This window comes from Panthera onca, chromosome B1, assembly GCF_046562875.1.
Source record: "Panthera onca isolate mPanOnc1 chromosome B1, mPanOnc1 haplotype 2, whole genome shotgun sequence".
In the NCBI taxonomy this organism is placed as follows: domain Eukaryota; kingdom Metazoa; phylum Chordata; class Mammalia; order Carnivora; family Felidae; genus Panthera; species Panthera onca.
In genome coordinates, this window is record NC_138342.1 from 34,808,545 (window position 1) to 34,825,688 (window position 17,144).

Sequence of the window (17,144 nt, forward strand, 5' to 3'; positions counted from 1 at the left end):
ACCTATTGACTCACCTACTTTGCATTTAAAAAAAAGAAAACCTCTTTATTAGTGATTTTTTAACTTACCTGTACTTTTCGGTTTCCCATAGGACAACTGAGAAAGCCATTTGCAGCCCAAGCTTAATTATCTTTTCCTTAACTGCAAAGGCAGTTCTGCTTAAATTGATGCCCTCTTAAAACTAATAAGTTAGTCTGAGAGGAAATTCCTTAAACCCATAAGTATAGAGTAAAGGGCTAAATGAACATTATCTTTAGGAACTGCACTATTCAGTTTCCAGAGTATTCAATAAATAGTTGTCGAAGTCCTAGTCTGGTCACCATCAGGGAACCCAAAAAGAAAAATCCCTGCCCTCATGGAGCTTACATTTTAGTGTAAATCTACATTTGTTGACAGAGATTTCCATGAAATGCTGTTAAATATTTTGTGTAGAAGCAGTTTAAATTCAAATATATCCTACAAGTGGGGTGCCTGGGGGGCATAGTCGACTGAGTGTCCAACTCTTGATTTTGGCTCAGGTCATGATCCCAAGGTCATGGGATTGAGCCCCATGTTGGGTTCCATGCTCAGCATGGAGCCTGCTTGGGATTCTCTCCTTCTGCCCTTCTCCACTGTTCTTGTGCACCCTCTCCCTCTCTCTTAAAAAAAGAGAAAAATAAAAATTGGGGCACCTGGGTGGCTCAGTTGGTTAAGCATCCAACTTTAGCTCAAGTCATGATCTCATAGTTTGTGAGTTTGGGCCCCACATCATCAGGCTTTCTGCTCTTAATGTACAGCTGGCTTGGGATCCTCGGTTCCTCTTTCTCTCTGCCCCTCCCCCTACACCTCCTCAAAACTAAAGATATTTTCAAAAAAGAAAATATATCCTACATACAGCATACATATAGCTGAATCTCATCAACAAAATGTGTTAAAGAAGCCAAACTCAAAAGGATACATATTATATGGGTCCATTTATACAGCAGAAAACACTTGATACTAATCTCTGGGTATATATGGTTTGTGTAGATTCACTAAGGAATGTGTGTATGATAGGTGCACTTTCTGCAGCATATATTATACTTCAATAAAACATTAAGAGAAATCTTCAGATAGAAACACAAAAACACATGCTAACTATTAATTGATTATTTCTAAGTTAACTAGGCATAACTTCTCTGCTCTCTTCCATAGATAATTTAGAAAACACTGTATTTGCATAAGCCTGTTCCAACAGGCCTATTAATTAACTGGGAAGCATAGATCCAGTCTTCAGAATGAACACCGCTGATGCACTCTCTCATTATGGAGGAATCCACTGGTCATCTGTTTCAATGTAGTAGTATTTTTAGAAACTTGAGGGTATTAGGTTAAACTTTAGCTCCTTCTGAAACTATCCCCTGGAGAAACAGAAAATGAGTCTTACTACCAGAAGAGAAATATCCACAAACCTTTTGGCCATTTTAACAGAAACTTTGGGTTTTGCACTGGTGTCGTTGCCTTCACTGTAAATGAAAACAATTGTTAATGAATGCAGACTGTTCTAGAATGGTAAGAGCAGATAAGAGAGAAGGATGTGTGCGTGCTCCCATGAATTCCAGGGTGTTTTCCCTAAGATTATAGGAAGAGATCTTTAGAAATTTTCCCCCATAAACTGTTATGAAACTGAACATGAGACTAGATAATTTTTGCTAAAAACCCCAAAATTTAATTTGCTGGAAACTGAAAGCAGGACATTGTTTTCTTTACCCAAATAATTCTTTGTCCACCATCAGAGTGCAGAAATGCTTTTGGGGCATAGGTAAGAACCTTCTCTTAAAATCTCCCTTTGCTGAGGAGATAGTCATTTGTGGAAGTCGCTTTTTTAAAATGTGCTTTAAAATATGCCCTATAATGTCCTCATATCTTTTTTCTAATTTAACCTTTTTCCTTGCTTTAGCAAACACATTAAAATCGAAAGTGTCTATACTGTAGAAGGTACAACTGTGTAGACTTAAATAATCAGAAGAATATAGAAGATTTAAAAAAAAAAAAACATTGGTTTTTCAAGTTATGGAATATTATCCAAGCCTGGTTTTGATTAAGGCTGCCAGTTTTCTAGGAATTGTGGTTTTTGTCAAATGCATGCGGAAGGCACTGATTGGGGTTCTGGTTGGAGTTCTGGTTTGCTTTCAGAAAAGTGCAGAAACACTCTTTGATGTCATTTGTGCAAATGCATTAACACATCAGGGAAAGGGTCAGTAAGCGTGTGCTTCTATGTTGGGTGTCCATTACAGCCGTTACTGCAGAACATAAAGGCATGAAGAGCTTAACTGTTTGTGAACAACCATAATACAGGTTTTGTTTTGTTTCTTTTTAAACTGCCTTCTCTAAACATTGTGGGTTGCACCTAAGCCTTTTTGTGTTTGTATTGAACAGCTTCTTTTTTGTGGGTAGCATGGGGATTATTTTCATTTCTCCTCTGTGTTTTAATACACAGTTTGCATTCTTTAGAAATGCCAAGACTTTTCTTTCCTTTTCTGTAGCTCATGAATATTGCTAATTGTATAATGACACTTCTCTTCCAGTGTGATCAGCAAAAAAGGTTTGGCGTGCCAATATTTCACCAGTAGTGTTTGTTTCCAGCTTGGTTACAGTGTTTACCTTCTGTCATGCCCATCCTCTAATTGTGTATTTGGTCTTGTAGATACGGTCCGAGAACTCCTGTGTCTGATGACGCAGAGTAAGTTGTCTTGTGTTTATAGGAATACATTAATTATTAGCTTAAACTGCATGCTTCCGGTACTCACTACTAATTGAAACGCCATTGATGCAACAGTGAACTGAACAGCTAACTGACTCATGCAGCCTCAGAAAAGCACTTGAACTTGGAATGCAGAACATATGTTCTGTGCAGGACAGATGAATGAAGGAGTAACAAGCATGATTCTAATATGCAGCTGCTGCTTAAACTTAACATTTGCTTTTCCTAGACGTGGCACGGTGAGGTTTTTCTTCTTACGGTTTGGATGTTGGTAGCCCTTCTGAACCACAGACTTATTCTGCGTTTTGCATTTAATTCTTGATATGTTAGGACTTGGAGTTAACAATGGAGCAGTCATTCTTATAGCCATATTTTTCTGAACGAAGAAAACAAATCGTAAGCCACTAATTATAGATTCAGAAGCCCAAGTTCCTCCCGGGTTGGAGTAATATAAACTGTGGGGTGCTCACGACCAGGACGTCGGGGTTATATTCCAGTTCTGTGGCATAGCAAGGGGTCAACATGTCAAACACGACGTGGGCTTCCTCTCCCTGCCACTTAGTGCCAGTCTTCTCAGAGATTCATTCCCCACCTCCGCCTCACATCCAAATTTGAGAAGAAGCCAACACTCTCCCGCTTGTGACCGCATTTACTCCATTTCAAAAATGGATTTCCCATCTGCAGAGCATTCTGAAATAGATATCTAAGGCAAAAGTTTTCTTTGTAGAATGCTAGCTTTCTCAGATTTGAGTAATTTGTGTTTTAAGAATCACAACATCAGTGGCCTGCTGAGACTGATGTCTCCTCTGTGAGAGGCATTCTGTGCCCTCATGGGAGTCTGAGCCATGGGAGAAGCAAACGCTGGCCTAAGACATTTAAGTCTTGGCCTTAAAGACTTAAATGGCCTTAAGTCTTGGCCTTTAAGTCACCAAGTGAGGAGTCTAAATAAGAATGTAAAACACAAAAACCATTGCCACCAACGATAATGAGATTGGGCCAAAAAACTACTGTTTTGAGTACCTGTTCCATGTCTGTGTTCAACACATCAGCTTGGTTTGTACTCCCAGCACTAAGCGGTCTGACTCCGGTGCCAGGATATGATCCCAACGTGCGCTCTACGATTGCTCTGCGGCTGATGTGCAGAACAGTCATGTCTCAAAACCAAGTTCAGCCTGAGCCTGACTGATTGCACGGAGTTAAGTAGTCTATAAAATTGAGCCCTGGTTATTACTTTTAAAATCTGCAGTGGCAATATGTAACATTCACTGAAAGGTGGATTACCTAAGATTGATAGGTAAAACACTACTTTGATATGGTTAGCAAAAACATTTTGAGGGAATGGATTTATTCTTCATCAATGCAAAGCCATCATGCACTTTACCTAAGACGGATCTCTGGGAAATCCCAAAAGGTGGAAGAAAGGAAGGTACGTTAAAGTGCGTTTGAATCTTGCCCGTACCTGAATGTGAAATCTCACCGACAGGGAAAGTTAACGATCTTTAAAAGGGGTGGGGGTGGGGACTCCCTTCTCTGCTCTAAATTTACAAAAAGCAGCCTCCTGGAGTAAGAAGCATAAAAACTTCTTTTCCAGAGGTCTTATCTAGGAGTATACAAAGTGCTGAATTTCCTTCTTGGAAGTAGACACAACTTAACATGAAACCATGCGGGGAGCCAAATGCAAAGTTTATATTGGGAGTTTAGTTTTTAAATAGAAATTAATATATGTTTAGTTTATTCCCCAACTATCTCCCTCCTTCAACATCTTTAAGGGCAATTATTGGCACAGGCTCTATTTATTCAGAATTGACACATTCTTAAAATACAGCCCAATCAAAAAAAGATGTGCCCTTTAAGGAAAATGCAGGTCAGGGGCAGACCTACCACACAGGCAAACAGAGATTTCCGCCTCCTGGCAAGCCAAGAATGTTTCCATAGATGTAGTTTCACCTTCTTGCCCTTTTCTTCATTTGCACACTCCTCCTCTCCCAAGGCTCTCCCCACCAACGGAGCGAGTGTACCGTGAGAGCCGTAGACTATTTTATTCCTAATTTGCTCACCGTAGACCTGGCCCAGAAACCATTTTCCAGGCTCCCCTTGAGGTGATTTAATCCTGGTCCTCAAAAATGCCAACCTACCACCAGGAGAGACTTCGGGGCTCTGTAGCCAGGGACCCTTGTCCCAACAGCACAAGGCTGAGAAGCACTGCTTGAGTGCAAGTCACATTAATATGAATATTCTGGAACCTGGGCTCCTCCAGGATCCCCTACCCTGTCCCTAGACATACACTTCTTCATTTTGGAGGCTGAGTCCAACCTCTGAGCTGAGGAACATTTTCTGAATGGTGACTCAGCCCATTTTCTGTCTAGTATTATCAATTTTCAAGTTGCTTAGTCCTTTTTTTGAAATAGCATAGAGATATTGCTCATAGTTCAGTTATTTTATTTTATTTTGGCCAGTTTGCTGGTATTTCTTTTAAAATAAATAAATAAATAAGCCCCTCTGGGGGGAAATAGTGCTTCCTGGTATATGAGAGGGCAACCAAGAGTTTCTCTTTTGATTTCACTAACCAGCTTTTGGCCGCATTGGGGCTGAGATAATTAGAACTTCATGGTGGGAGCAGAGATAGGAATCCTGGACAAAAGAGGCAATTCTCAAGGCCTTTTGCTCCCATTCTCTTCCAAGTGACATAACCGAATCCCAAATATTAGAGAAGACTGCCATTTTTTCCTGAGGTTCTAGAAGAAGACCTGGCTCTATGGCTTCTGCCCTTTAGAAATGGTAGATAGCGAAGTTGAAAAGGGGGCCTCCTTTCTAACCCACAGTCTGCCAACGACTTCGATTAAAAGAGAGCCCCACTTAGAGAGGTTTTTATCTTCCACGGTCTTCGTGAAGACTGTAAATTGCCTTTAAAGATGAACTGACTAAATTGGATCTATTTAAGGTTAAGAGTTTTTTGGGTTTGTTTTTTTTTTTTTTAACTGAGAGGAGAAATGGGATGATTTTCAGTCTCTTTCTACAAAGCCTCCTTAAGTGAATTTTCATCCCTGGAGTTTAAAAAAACGTGAGGTTAGACTTTTCAACCTACCTCTGCAAATTCCTAAATCTTTCTTAAATAACATTGATAAGTAGTGTAAAATGGATGATAAATCACAGCCCCTTCCCCCTTTGAGGACTGCAGTTTAGCTTTTTGGGAGACATGGCTGCCATAGTCCGCATCATCCTCTGAGTATGTAGAGGCATCTTCACACGGTGGTTTGTCATATTTGTCCTAATAGATGGTGAAAGTCCTTCTATGCAGTCAGAGTATTAGAATACTTGTGGGGAAGACAGAGTCCAAGTACAATCTTCAGTTTTAGCTCTCTTAGGTCAGATTTAAATTGTCCAACATCTAGAGAGAGGAAAGAGGCACCCAACAGATCCATGCAGATTCATTTTGAATGTGGGCAGCCATTGCATTGAGGATACGTCTTCCCCTTCCAGAGAGCTGTCTGCCAAGGAACCCACTGGCAGCCAGTGATGCCGAAGCTGTTCATTGTCCGGCCGTGGGGATAACTCTTTTGGACATCACTGATGATGTGTAGAATTAACTGGTGTCTAAGTGCATGGCTTTTCTTTTTCTTTGTGTTAAGGTGGCTTCGAAAATGGACTATCATAGTCTTCTGTTCTTAGAGTTGAACAGTGAACCTCCATTTCTTGATTTTGGACTGTTGTGACTCACTCGGCCCCAGAGCTCATTTCTTTGAAAGGAAAAAAAAAAAAAGGAAGGTTTTGCTTTGGGTTTTATTTCTGTTTTCACCTTGCTGCTTCAGCTTCTGCTGTAACAAAGGTCTATGTAAGCACCATAGAAAAGGCCCTATGGTCTTGTCCAACATTTAATAACCTCCTATAGGACATATCAATTATACGTACAGCCTAAGGGTTGAAAAAATTGCCTTCCCTATCCTTTTTCTTTTAAAAGAGTAAATTCAGTAGTATCCTGACAAAAATAAGGTAAAATGCTTGTGAGACTATTAGGATACAAAGTATATGCTGATTTATATATTTTATTCCTTAATCTTAGTACAAAATACCTTATTTCCTTGATTCCAAGATGCTATCAAACTGCACTTCCAATTTACAGACATTTTTTACAGGAAATACAAATAAGTACACCAAATATATGAATCACTAATGTGTAGTTATCGGATGCATCCACAAGTCAGAAAATACAATATGAAAAGGTGGTGTCTTAGACTTGAGGCTGGATGATTTTTTTTGAAAATGGAGAAATTGCCTTAGGTAATGTAGAAAGCATGTAAGACAGCTCTTTACGCAAAGAAGCATTTATGGTAATAAAGTATTTGCTGCGTGGGATGGCACCCTCCTTCCTTCCCCACAAATTCTCCCTACGTTATACCTTGTAATTCTCTTCATTTTATTTTCTAGTACATTTCCAAATGAGAAGAGCCTAGAGCTCCAAATACCTTTTTCTAGCCCGTCCATAAACATATTTTGGCACCTACGGATAAAATGACATTGACTTGCTGCAGCCACCACGGAAGGCAAAGATGGCCACGTTTTGGCTTTCGCAGCAAAAGAAGTGGGGTGCTAGCATGCCCGCTGCAGGCTGGGGGATCGCAACTGGCCGCATCACGGGGCTGGCTTGAGCTGCTGCGGGGAAGGGGCGGTTTTCCAAGCGCGGTAGCGCCCCCGCGCGGCAGGACGCGCAGACACACCCCGGGCGCCGGTCCATTTTTGTCTCTTCTCTCTCCACGCTCAGGAGCACGAGTATGTTTGACATGCGGTGTGAGGAGGAGGCCGCGGTGCAGCCGCACAGCAGGGCCCGCCAGGAGCAGCTGCAGCTGATAAACAACCAGCTGCGAGAAGAGGACGACAAATGGCAAGATGTGAGTGTCGGCCAAGGCCACGGGCAGCGCGGAGGCTGCCCAAACCGTGGGTCATATCCCCCTTGGAGCAGGAAATAAGGGGGTTGGGTAGACAGGCTTGAAAGCCAGGCAGGGGGAGGGAGCCCGTAGAGGATTTCAAACCAGTGACGGGAAGTGTGGGATTAGTAAGAAAGTTAACGGCAACGTGAAAGGTGAAGGATACAGATGTGTATTCCGCAGGTACTCTTGCTAGAAGGTTGGCCACAAAGGAGGGGGAGCAGGAGGGAGGCAACCGGCATGGGATGTAGAGTTGAGGATGCCCTGTCTTTTGAGATGATACATTGAAATCAATAACGATGATGATGGCAACAATAATCGCCAACATTGAAAGCCTGCCGGTTACAGGCACTGTTCTGCCTTGCATGTAGGAATTCTTCAGTTTCCTTAGTAACCCGATGAGGTAGCAACTGGTATCGTCCTCAGTTCCACACATATGTCCCAGAAGAGCTAAGTAACTCACCCAAAGTCACACAGCAGTGAGTGAGGTAACCAAAATTAGAACCAGAGAAGGAGGTCTTTATGGCCTGATGAGGGCCTTGAGATCGTCTCTGTGCTGAGAGCAAAGAGCCAGGGCAGGGAAGAACGCGAAGATAGGGATGACAAGAAGGACTGTGGATTCTTCCATGTAATCCTCACAGAGCACTCTGAGGTGGCTAATGCAAAACTGGTGGTCCAAAAGTTAACATTTCCAAAGTCTACGTAGTAATAATTATGACTACAATATATTGGGTACTTACTCTGTCTGGTACCTTACATGTACTATGTCATTTAACCCTCACAATAGGCTGGTAAGAGTAGGTGTAATTGGCATCCCTGTTTTAGAGATGAGGAAACAGAGGTACAGACAGGCTAAGAAACATGCCTGAGATTCCAAAGCATGGAAGAGATAGCGCTGGGATTACTTCCCACAGCTGCACTCCCATCCACCTGACTCCAGACTCCTAGAAATAATTATTTCTGCCTTTTCTTCCTTCCCAGAGGAAATTGTGTAGGTCTGTGGCTGATTCCTACTATCCTGTTGTCAGCAAGTCCATTCACAATGCACAGGTCATAAATCGGAAGAAATGAAATTTCTTGTGATACCCTGTGAAGCAATAGTTTAAAATTTAGCAGCTGACGTGAAATATGATTGCATTGCACATTACTGTGCTTAAATGAATGCATTGCCCTGCTGTGGATATTGTAGCTCTATCTGAATATTTCCTGCCTTTGAGGCATTCCTGTTCCAACCAGACTTACATTGGATTGGGTGGCAATGCCCTAGCATAGTGCTGGGCCCATCGTGAGCGCTCACTAAACTCTAAAGAGTAAACATGGAGTTGTGTGTAAGCCTGGAGAAGTATGTCCTGTCTACCCCTGACCCCCCACCCCCACTAGGACCTGGCTCGTTGGAAGAGTCGTAGAAGAAGCGCTTCCCAGGACTTAATCAAGAAAGAGGAAGAAAGGAAGAAAATGGAGAAGTTACTGGCTGGAGAGGATGGAACAAGTGAACGAAGGAAAAGCATCAAAACCTACAGAGAAATTGTTCAAGAAAAGTGAGTTCTTTGGTTGTTTTTTTAAATGTGCAATATGCTCTAGATGTGCTTTTTCTAAAAATTGTTGGTATTCACAGAGGCTCTGGCACCAGTATTCCACACTCCCCGTGCTCCCCTTTCAGCTCGACCTTGGTTCCTACCAAGGTCTTCTTTGCCATTTTTGTGACTGTTGACTTTGTTCTTGCTGCCCTTCCCATGCTCCTCCTTTAGAGAGCGGAGAGAGAGGGAGTTGCATGAGGCCTACAAGAATGCACGGTCTCAGGAGGAAGCAGAGGGGATCCTTCAACAGTACATCGAAAGGTTCACCATCAGCGAGGCTGTTCTCGAACGCTTGGAGATGCCAAAAATTCTGGAAAGAAGCCATTCAACAGAGCCAAACTTAACCCCCTTCCTGAATGACCCCAACCCCATGAAATACCTGCGGCAACAGTCACTGCCTCCACCCAAGTTCACTGCCACTGTGGAAACCACCATCGCTCGCACCAGCGTTCTGGATACCAGCATGTCAGCAGGCAGTGGCTCTCCAAGCAAAACTGTCACTCCCAAAGCAGTGCCTATGCTGACACCCAAGCCTTACTCCCAGCCCAAAAACTCTCAAGAGGTTCTGAAGACCTTTAAGGTAGGATACGTTCCTTAAGAATAGAAGCAAAACCAAACCCCAGGTAAAGAAAGAAAGCATCTCGCCTCAAGAAGATAGAATTATTTGTATCAGACAAAAGAGGAATGTATTAGCATTTACAATTGTAAAGTTTATGCCTCAGGAAATTTGGTTTGCAAATAGTTAAAGGACAGATGTTCCCCCCAATTCCTACTGTTAATACTGATAGACTCCAATGAGATTGATAATTGAGACATCTCCATGAGCAAGGCTTATTTTTGAATTTGATATAAGGGCATGGTCTCTCTATAGTAGTGGTAACAGACCCTTAGTTTAGTAAAACCCTGGGTATCCCAGGATACCCTGGGGCTATAGCAAAGTCCTCAGAACAAAATTTTAATTGCCTTTGGTTTAAATAGAAGCATAGGCAGCCACCTCTTCTTTTTAAGGAATTTGACATCCTAGCCAAAAAGATGCTACAATTGAAAAAAAAAAAAAAAAAGAGTAATACAAGGAGTACATAGGAACATGGGATGTACTTGATTCCCAGATGACACGGGTTTTTTTTTTTTTTTAATTTTTTTTCAACGTTTTTTATTTATTTTTGGGACAGAGAGAGACAGAGCATGAACAGGGGAGGGGCAGAGAGAGAGGGAGACACAGAATCGGAAACAGGCTCCAGGCTCCGAGCCATCAGCCCAGAGCCTGACGCGGGGCTCGAACTCACAGACCGCGAGATCGTGACCTGGCTGAAGTCGGACGCTTAACCGACTGCGCCACCCAGGCGCCCCAACGGGTTTTTAAATTTTTAAGTGGAAAGAAACTAGGTTGTTTCCTACCAACATGAATATGTAAAATACTGTTCCAGAACGAAGGATCATTTGACAACCAGACATCTTTTCACTTCCTCAAATCTCAGTGTTCTCCCTCACATCATGAGGAAGCACTCATTCTTTGGCTTAAAGCTCTTTGGACTACAAAGAAAAATCAGTTCTCATGGTCCCTGCACGCCACATGGGTTCTTAATAGAAGAAGGTGGACTTCATCACCAGGAGACAAGGGCACATGACTGTGAAGAAAGTTTGCTCAGCTAAACTAATTGAGCAATGTGATGTCATGTATCTTCCTGTTGAATTTCAGAGGGAACCAAAGTATATACTTTCTGACTATTGCTTACGTAACTCAGAATGGATCTTAAATATCTGTGCTTTAGCCTTTGCCAGAACAAAAGGAAAGTACCCTGGATGTCTCATCTGGGTTGAATAGAGATGTGTGTCCCCTGAAGGGCTGGAGCTGTGTCTTTGTTGTTCACAGCTTCTTCCTAAGAGCCTGGCCTAGGGACCTGGGAAATAGTAGGCACTCACCAAGTTCTTATTGAATAAATACATGAATGTTCCTTGAGAAAATGAGCCACTCATCAGGCAGGCTCACACATAGATAATCATGTCCCCATACATGCTCAATATCCCACACCAGGTCTCCTTCACCTAGGGCTCATGACCATGAACTATCTGTGATGTTTCATGAAGGAAGATTTGATATTGAGGTGGCCCAGAACAGGGGTGGATAATACATTTATTTAACTTGGTGTCCAAAGCATCCGATCAGATAATGTAGATGTCCATTTCCCTTTCTTTATATAAATAGTGCAAGGTGATCATTTAAACAGAAGAATTTTGATAGATGACTTTATGGCAAGACTTTGGCCCTGAGGAATCCCTGTCTCTCACCATTGTGGCAAAACAGTGTCAAAGGTCTCAGGAAGAGCATTCATGGAGGAATGGGGAGAAGAACTTAAGTAGAGATCTTTTTAGAGCTGGGGTTCACTCTTGACCACCAATGAGCCCTTGACTCATCATAGGCATTTATGGCTATCAGCCCCATTCACAGCCCCACCACTCAGTGGGTGAACCCAGTTATGGTCAAAGGTAGTATATAAATGGAAAGTTGTTACCAGATAATGCCAGGGTAGAAGCTAAGGGGTACGTGTGTGTGTGTGTGTGTGTGTGTGTGTGTGTGTGTGTGCTCATGTGGGTAGGGCAGTGGGATGAGGGAGACAGAGAATACGGGCTTAGTTTCGTAGTACAACAGAATTAAGAGTAAAGGAAAATCAAGTGAAATAGTTTAAGCCAGTGTTTTTCAAAGTGAGAATTATTACCTGTTGCCAGGTTATGAAATCAATTTAGTGGCTTAGTATTAGCATTTTTTTAAATTTTTCTTTACCATTTATTTATTATTGAGAGACAGAGAGACACAGAACGTGAGCAGGGGAGGGGGTAGAGAGAGGGGAAGACACAGAATCTGAAGCAGGCTCCAGGTACTCGGCTGTCAGCACAGAGCCGATGCGGGGCTTGAACTCACAAACTGCAAGATCATGACCTGAGCCGAAGTCAGTCGCCTAACCAACCGAGCCACCCAGGTGCCCCTAGCATTTTTTAATAAAGTAAAATAGAATACAAAAAAAAAATAGTGCATCACATAAAATAAAGGTAAAAAGTATTTTGCAAAACCCCTATTTCAGCTATAGTTATGTGGGTGTGCTCAGTTGTGATTTAAGTTTCTTTCTTATGGATCACAGACAATAGATTCTTTAAGCCACAGGCTTAAGGTAAATAAACCCTAACTAATATCTGACCTTCCATTATTCCTCTTGAAAGATTTTAGAAGGCCTAGTAATAATAATGGCTGATGTTTATATACATAAATTGTGCCAGATATTGTTGTAAACTCTGTACATATGTTAACCCATAAAATCCCCTCAACAGCACGATCAGGGAGATGCCATTATAAAAGTTTATAGATGAGGAATCTGAGCACAGAGGATAAGACACTTGTTGAGGATTATGTGGTTTTTAAATGGTAGAGCCAGGATTGAGTCTTAGACTGTCTGACTGCAGCTTCCTCTTATAACCACTGTGTATATTGCCCCAGACTTTAAGACGGAGGGTTCTAGGTGCCTTTCAAGAAGCCAGACTAACCACCCTCTCTGCTCCTCCTTTCTTGCTTTTACCACCTTCCCTACACATGGGTACAAAACAAAAATATTTTAATGTGATGGCCTTTTGTTCTTGGAAAAATTGGGATTGTAAAATTAACTGGAAATAGGGATTCACTGTAATATAGCATAGTATCAGGCCCCCTGCCCTTCGTGGTAGCTTCCAAAAATGTACCCATTGCCCCCTTACCACAGAATAACCTATAGAAGTTTCCTGAGCTGAGGTGGGTTCTACCTAATTTATATGATAACCAGAAAAAAAAATCTCAAAACTGTGGAATAGTAATCAGAACTTGAATGAAGAAGTACACTGCAACCCAAATATGTGACATGTATTTATACTTAAGATTCTTTAATTTTCTATACTTTAAAATAAGAGCACAGACTAAGTGAACAGGAAATTTAACCCAAAGTGAAGTGGCCCGAGAAGATTGATGAATTTTAAAAGAGGTTCTGGGCACCTGGGTGGCTCAGTTGGTTAAGTGTCTGACTTCGGCTCAGGTCACGATCTCACAGTTCTTGAATTCAAGTCCCCATTGGTCTCTGTGCTGACAGCTCGGAGCCTGGAGCCTGCTTCAGATTCTGTGTCTCCCTCTCCCTCTGCCCCTCCAATGCCCATGCTCTGTCTCTCTCTGTCTCTCAATAATAAATAAACATTAAAAAAAATTGTAAACTAGGGGCACCTGGATGGCTCAGTCAGTTAAGCGTCTGATTTCAGCTCGGGTCATGATCTCACAGTTTGTGAGTTCAAGCCCCGCGTCGGGCTCTGTGCTGACAGCTCGGAGCCTGGAGCCTGCTTGGGATTCTGTGTCTCCCCCTCTCTTTGCCCCTCCCCTGCTCGTGCTCTGTCTCTGTCTCTCAGTAATAAATAAATGTTAAAAAGAATTAAAAATAAATAAATAAATAAATAAATAAATAACTTAAAAAAATAAAAATAAATAAAAGAGGTCCTTAAAGAGGTCATTTATGGGGGCCCTAATTTCCAGAGCCAATGGAAGCATTTGAGAGGCCTTACTTTTGGTTGGATCCTGATTATTAAGTGATAATGTTTTACCGTGACTCTGAATGTGTTCTTTTGTTATAGTCTTTCATTGGGGAATAGCTTGTGTTTTTTGTTCACTGTGTTTTTTATAGGTAGATGGGAAAGTCAGTGTGAATGGAGAAACAGTTCATGGTGACAAGGAGAAGGAAAGAGAGAGTCCCACGGTGGTACTTGCCTCCTCGTTAACCAAATCCCAGATGTTTGAAGGTGTGGCCAGAGTGGATGGGTCCCCAGTGGAACTCAAACAAGACAACAATAGCATTGAGATCAACATAAAGAAGCCAAATTCTGTTCCCCAAGAACTGAGAGTAAGAGCAAACTTTTTTTTTTTTTTTTTTTTTCCTTTTTGGGATCATTCCACTGTGAAAGAATGTCTTTTTAAAAATAAGTATTGGTTTCAGGAGCAGAAGTCAGTGATTCATCACTTACATACAACACCCAGTGCTCATCGCAACAAGTGCCCCCTAAATCCCCATCACCCATTTAGCCCATCCCCCCGCCCACCTCCCCTTCAGCAACCTTCAGCTTGTTCTCTGTGTTTAAGAGTCTCATGGTTTGCCTCCCTCTCTGTTTTTATCTTATTTTTCTTTCCCTTCCCCTTTGTTCATCTGTTGTGTTTCTTAAGTTCCACATATGAGTGACATAGTATGATATTTGTCTTTCACTGACTGACTTATTTCGCTTAGCGTAATATACTCCCGTTCGATCCACATTGTTGCAAATGGCAAGATTTCATTCCTTTTGGTGAATATATATCACATCATCTTTATGCATTCATCAACTGATGGACATTTGGGCCCTTTCCATAGTTTGGCTGTTGTTGATAATGCTGTTATAGACATTGGGGTGCATGTATCCCTTCAAATCAGTATTTTTGTATCCTTTGGGTAAGTACCTAGTAGTGCAATTGCCGGGTCGTAAGGTAGTTCTATTTTTAACTTTTTGAGGAACCTCCATACTGTTTTCCACAGTGGCTGTACCATTCACATTCCCGCCAACAGTGTGCAAATGTTCCCGTTTCTCTACATCCTTGCCAATTCTTATTTTTTGTCTTATTGGTAGTAGTCAGTCTGATAAGAGTGAGGTGATATTGTGGTTTTGATTCGAATTTCCCTAATGAGCGATGCTGAGCCTCTTTTTATGTGCCTGTTGTCCATCTGTAAGTCTTCTTTGGAAAAATGTCTATTCAAGTCCTCTGAACATTTTTTAACCACTTTGGTTTTTTTGATATTAAGTCATGTAAATCCCTTATATATTTCAGATATTAACCCCATATCAGATGTATGACTTACAAATAACTTCCCCCATTCAGTAGGTTGCCTTTTGGTTTTGTTGACGGTTTCCTTCTCTGTGCAAAAGCTTTTTAGTTTGATGCAATCCCATTTTTTTTATTTTAGTTTTGTTTCCCTAGCCTAAGGAGACTGGTCCAAACAAATACTGCTAAGACAAATGTCAAAGAACTTACTGTCCATAATTTCTTCTGAGCATATTATGCTTTAAGGTCTTACATTTAAGCCTTCAATCCATTTTGAATTTATTTTTGTATATGGTGTAAGATAATGGTCCAATTTCATTCTGGGATTTGTCTTTTGAAGAATAAAGTGTTCTTTCTCAGAGGAGCTGAGAGGATCTAATTCTTCCCCACAGTGCTCAAATCCTATGAAAGAGTTTCAAATTGGAATAAACCAAAATAATTTCCTCACCAGGGAAATGTGTTTACTGGTCTCCAGGAGCAAAGTTTTGTGATCCAGGCAAATGCTGAGTCTGTCAACCTGGAATTTCATTTCACTTTTCATTTGTGTAAATGTTATCATCTCTGAAGAGTTTTTACCAATTATCATAAGATGAAATAGTGAGTTTTGCTACTAGCATGGAAACTTTACTAGTAGAGTCAAACATATGCCTGTAAATTAGATGCTTCTAGAATTAATTAGGCATTACAGTGGTAGAATTGCTTTTCTAGGACAGTTAGTAATTCTGTTCTTATTTATCTTTGCCACACTTAATGAGAAGCAAGTTTAAGTTCCTTTCATAAATACCTTTCCATGACTCAATTTGACTATGCCATCAGGTCACAGGGCCTTTGCACATAGTGTGGAGCTCAGCTCTTTCTCATCGTACTTTGGCAAAGCAACATTGTTGGCGCTATGCTCATCCCATGACACTTGCCACATAATGGAGGTACACAGGGCTTACCAAGGCCCGGCAGATTAATTATAAACACAAATCCTGAGCGCTCTGCTATCAGGAACGTGTCTACTTTCTGCCTCTCACCATTTCTTCCCCCACCATTTTGTTATTTGAATTTGGGGGAAACCCTGCTCGTGGATGAATAGATTTTATTCCTGATAGAAGTTAAAGGATTAAGTGAAGAGATTAGATGGTGTGTAATGCCTAAACTCCCTAAACCAACTATTTAATCTCTCTTGTTCTAAGTTTTTAACGCTTTGGAAGGAAAAAAAAAACTTTACTTATGACCTTAAGTAGAAGACTCCTAAAACAGAAGAAAACGGAAGTTGTTTGTTTTTAGAGCAGTAGAGCCTCCCTTTAAAAATATACTCATTCCTGGGACACCTGGATGGCTCAGTCGGTTAAGCGTCTGACTTCAGCTCAGGCCATGATCTCATGGTTTGTGGGTTCAAGCCCCACGTCGGGCTCTGTGCTGACAGCTCGGAACCTGGAGCCTGCTTCAGATTCTGTGTCTCCCTCTCTCTCTCTGCCCCTCCCCTGCTCATCTCTGTCCCTCAACAATAAGAAAATGTTAAATAAATATATATATTTAAATTATATATACTTGATAAAGTTACTATTATATATATTTGATAAAATTACTATTATCAAGAATAGGTATATATATATATACATGCCATATATATACATATGTGTGTGTATATATATATATATATATATATATATATATATATACCCCCATTCTTGGTAATAGTAATTTTTTTTTACTTTCACAATGAGCATATTAAAAAAATAGCTTGTTCTCTTTTAATGACAGGTATTTTCCACTGTAATAGTAGTAAAACTCCCTAAAGGCAAAGAGAAAATGGATTGAAATATTTCACATTGATTGCATATCCCCAAAAGTATCTTGGTTTAAGAGAAGCAAAATTAGATGCTCTGAAAGAAATCATGTTATTTCAGAAATTTACACAGTGTAACAAGGAAAATTCCAAACACAAGGTGGCCAGGTGGTCTCTTCCCCCGAACCAGTCTGATCCTGGGCAGTCTCAGGATGCAGGCCCAAACTCATGGAAAAGCCTGGGAGTCTCTTCCTTTGTTGTCCAAGTATCTCTTACTTGGAAAAACTGCCTAGTT

At 41.2% G+C, this 17,144-nt stretch overlaps 1 protein-coding gene across 13 annotated transcripts in view; it reads left to right on the forward strand.

Moving 5' to 3' along the window:
• The window catches only part of LIMCH1 (LIM and calponin homology domains 1), a 327,502-nt gene that overhangs the window by 260,570 nt on the left and 49,788 nt on the right, over positions 1-17,144 (forward strand). For 8 of the 13 annotated variants that reach the window (XM_060655154.3, XM_060655155.3, XM_060655156.3 and 5 more), the window contains 5 exons: positions 2,666-2,701; positions 7,482-7,608; positions 9,025-9,182; positions 9,393-9,801; positions 13,910-14,125. In XM_060655154.3, coding sequence (XP_060511137.3) covers positions 2,666-2,701; positions 7,482-7,608; positions 9,025-9,182; positions 9,393-9,801; positions 13,910-14,125 — 946 coding nt within the window. The remainder of the gene's footprint in view (positions 1-2,665; positions 2,702-7,481; positions 7,609-9,024; positions 9,183-9,392; positions 9,802-13,909; positions 14,126-17,144) is intronic. The other 5 variants (XM_060655158.3, XM_060655157.3, XM_060655162.3 and 2 more) reach the window with 1 other exon arrangement.